Here is a 3,366-nt window from a genome sequence, read left to right as displayed (position 1 = left end):
GGAAATTCTGGGTTAATTCAATAAATATTTAATGAGCACCAACTATGTGTCAGACTTTCTTCTAGATGCTAGAGCAAAACATATTTATGCCAGGATTTCTTAGAGCCTCTAACATGCTACTGTTTACTAAGACTAAGATGACCTGTAGTTTGCCTGGACAGCTCCAGTTTACCACTGTTTTCTCAGCATCAGTAGCACCCCCTTTCACTCCTGTTATCATACGCACGACTCTCTAAGTTTGAGGGGTGTGAATATAGTGCATAGATTTTTCCTAAACTTACATGACCAATGAAATACTTATATTTCCTATAGCCATCTCCTAGAACAGTGGTCTACAGAACATGGTTCAGGAAATGCTGACCTACTCCATTCTCTCCATTTGATAACTGAGGAAACTAAGGACCAGAGATCTAAAGCCTAGGACACCTGGCTCCTATCTCTGATGTGCTTTCCAATACCTTGCAGACTGCCACAGATAAAACACTCAAACACAAAGTAAAAAAAGTCTTATTATTGGATAACAAGTATTATGTATTTTCTCCTATTACAAAAATAAATCACCCAATTTTACATGCTGATTCCAATTTAAATAGAGTTTAACTCAAATTTTTTTCTTTTAAGATCATAACTATAAAATTAACCAAAGATGGAGTCAATGAGAAAATATTACCTTGTAGTCAACTCTTTTAGTTTATAAGCCAAGTTTACCATTTCCTATTCTCTGCTTTTCTTCCACTCACTCTGGTGAATACAAGGTAACTGATTTCTTCGTATCTTCAAAGCCTCACTGGCCTCATAGGTGTGTTTGGGGCGTGGGGGAGAAGCTAATTTTATCAACTAACAACTTTCTAGTACAATGAGTTATGCTCTAATATTTTCCTCCCCTTTATGGTTCCAAGTGTCCTTTAAAGTAAGGATGCTACTTTCTTGGGCTATTTGATACCTATGAAAACTCTAAAGAGATGAAATTACAATATAAGTCCCTTATTCTTTCTGAGTCTCTACAGGCTTATTAACAAAGGCTATTTTCTGATTCTGGATGCACCAAAGATATGGCTCTAGAAGAAAATCATGCAAAAAATTCTGTCTTTAAAAATCAGTTATTCACATTGTGGATCACCCATGGCCATTCCTATTTCTAGCTAACTGTTAAGCATTTTAAGTAACTTAGGTAGTTCTTTTAGAGAAGAGGGAGTGAATGATTATAGAAACTTTAAAAAGAAAGCTGTATCTCAGGAGCTAAGATATATCAATAGCCTTTTCTGAGGGAGCAAACGGTAGAAAATACTAGTTACAACAGGGTTTAAACTCCTGGGAAATTCATCTTCATACAGTATATCTTTTTGCTCATGACCAAGAAAAGGGAGTTAATAATAATAATTAAATCTTAGACAAGATAACCAGTCAAGTAGGTGAAAAGAAAATTACAAGGTGATTAAGGCAGAAGAACATTTCTAGAGAGAATCTGTTTTTGGATTTGTAGCTGGTGATATGAGAGAGATGTGACAGAACAGCCTTCTCAGAATCAGAATGGAGGTTGTAATTGTGTTGCAGAGCTTTGACTTTTAGAATATAGCATTCTTTACTGTGATTGGAAAAAGAAGGTTTGCCCATGATAATTTATCATTTGAAGTAATAAACTTATTCAAGTCTAACTACTGTACTCAATTAGAACCACCTGTTTAAAAGAAAAGGAATACAGATACTGATCACATCAAACGTTTTCATTGAGAAGTTGACAAGGACACTCATACAGTTTATCACCACTGGTCTCAGCAGCTTTCCTGTGTATGAGAAACAGAACTACAGGCCTTTTTGTATAAGTTCCTGTACATCTTGTCCATGCTGTTCTCAAAGATGGGTCGGTGGGATTTTCCTTTATAAGAGGCTGCCCTGTTGGACCAGTATTCGCCATCATCCAAATGGAGAGTGCCACGTGGCTGCTGAGATGAGCTATAAAAAAGGATATAAAAGACTAAAACAATGAGGAAACAAAATGAGAGGTAGTACTATATAAATCAAATATTTACTAAGTACTTTATAGGCGTGTGGTACTCTGTTTGGGCTTTGAGATATAAAATATGACAAGGCTTATGCCTTCAAAGAGGGACACTATTTGCATGCAACAATTACAAAACAATAAAATGAAAATGGTATGTGAGAGTTAAAAAGAAATTCTGAGAAGAGAGGGAGGTGCAGCAAGGTAAAAGCAGGGCACAGATGGTATGGTATGGCCAGTTGTGAGAGTGCTTGGCCTCTAAAGCCAGGCAGACCTGGAACTGAATTCCAGCTCCATCTTTGTAAGCTGTGGGAACCTGGGCGATTTATTCAATTGTCCAGGGTCTCAGCTTCCTTTACTGTATTTTTGTAGTATTGCTGTAAAAATCAAAGAGAATATATGTAAAGTGCATAGTACAGTGCTTACCTGGCACACAAAAGTTATTAAATATAAGGCATTGAACTACTAGGTACTTTATATATATTTATACATATTTATAAAAAATCTTACAACCCTCTGAAGTTGGTAACTGTGGAAACTGAGACTCAGTGAAGTCAAGTGACTTGCCTAAGCCTATTCAGGTAGTAAGCGGCAGAATGGAAAAGGATACCATTTCTGTGGCTCTAATGTCCTTTCCACTGTGGCATGCTATTGTCCTCAAGGAGGAGTAGAAAATTCGACTGAATATGAATCACTTTTAGAAAACGGAAAACGAGGTGTAAGAGTCTGTATTTGAAGCAATAGAGAAATACTGTTATTTTGAGGGTGTTGAAGAAAAAAGAGAGAGAACAGATGGAAGCTATAAAATAGACCAGGACTAGGCTCGTTGTAATGGGAATAGAGAAGAAAAGGCAACTCTTTCTGAAGGCTTGATAGTGCTTTTCTTTAATTTGCTAGAAATAAAACATTGACTTTTTAAAAGACTGAGTTTATTTTATTTTTTAAACAAATAATGAAACCACTTTAATAAGTTAAGTACTTGTTATAGATAAGACCTCTCAGGCATGTTAGAGATTATGCCCTATAAAACTGTATGTCCTTGCTATTAAATGTTACAGATATTCTCTTCATATATTTGGAATCTCACTCCACACAAAACAAACAATTTCCTCCCTGACTTATCAGTCCCATGATGTTACTTGTGAATTGTGCAATAGCAACTCTGGGAGCTGGATATCTGTAAAAAGAATTTGCTATTTCACCTGAAGTCAATCTACCACCTGAACTCAATAAAAGTGGTCACAAAAAAAGGCACAAAGTGGCTGTGTTATCATTCTTAGAGCTTGCCAGAGTTTCCACCTTTCTTTCATTAGCTTTGCTTAAGAAATAGTCTAGCCAACTGAATACAAAGTCTTTCATACAATTTC

General features: G+C 36.1%; 1 protein-coding gene across 3 annotated transcripts in view; it reads right to left on the bottom strand.

The window, feature by feature from the left end:
* Nucleotides 1-910: 910 nt before the first annotated feature.
* SPATA6 (spermatogenesis associated 6) overlaps nt 911-3,366 on the bottom strand; it is a 150,530-nt gene continuing 148,074 nt past the window's right edge. Inside the window, exon 13 of one of the 3 annotated variants that reach the window (XM_007448019.1) lies at nt 911-1,953. In XM_007448019.1, the coding sequence (XP_007448081.1) occupies nt 1,773-1,953 (181 nt within the window). In that variant the 3' untranslated portion in view covers nt 911-1,772. The remainder of the gene's footprint in view (nt 1,954-3,366) is intronic. The other 2 variants (XM_007448017.1, XM_007448018.1) reach the window with 2 other exon arrangements.

The sequence above is a fragment of the Lipotes vexillifer genome, unplaced genomic scaffold, assembly GCF_000442215.2.
Source record: "Lipotes vexillifer unplaced genomic scaffold, Lipotes_vexillifer_v1.1 scaffold1375, whole genome shotgun sequence".
In the NCBI taxonomy this organism is placed as follows: Eukaryota; Metazoa; Chordata; class Mammalia; order Artiodactyla; family Lipotidae; genus Lipotes; species Lipotes vexillifer.
This window is presented reverse-complemented; position numbering and strand designations above follow the sequence as displayed.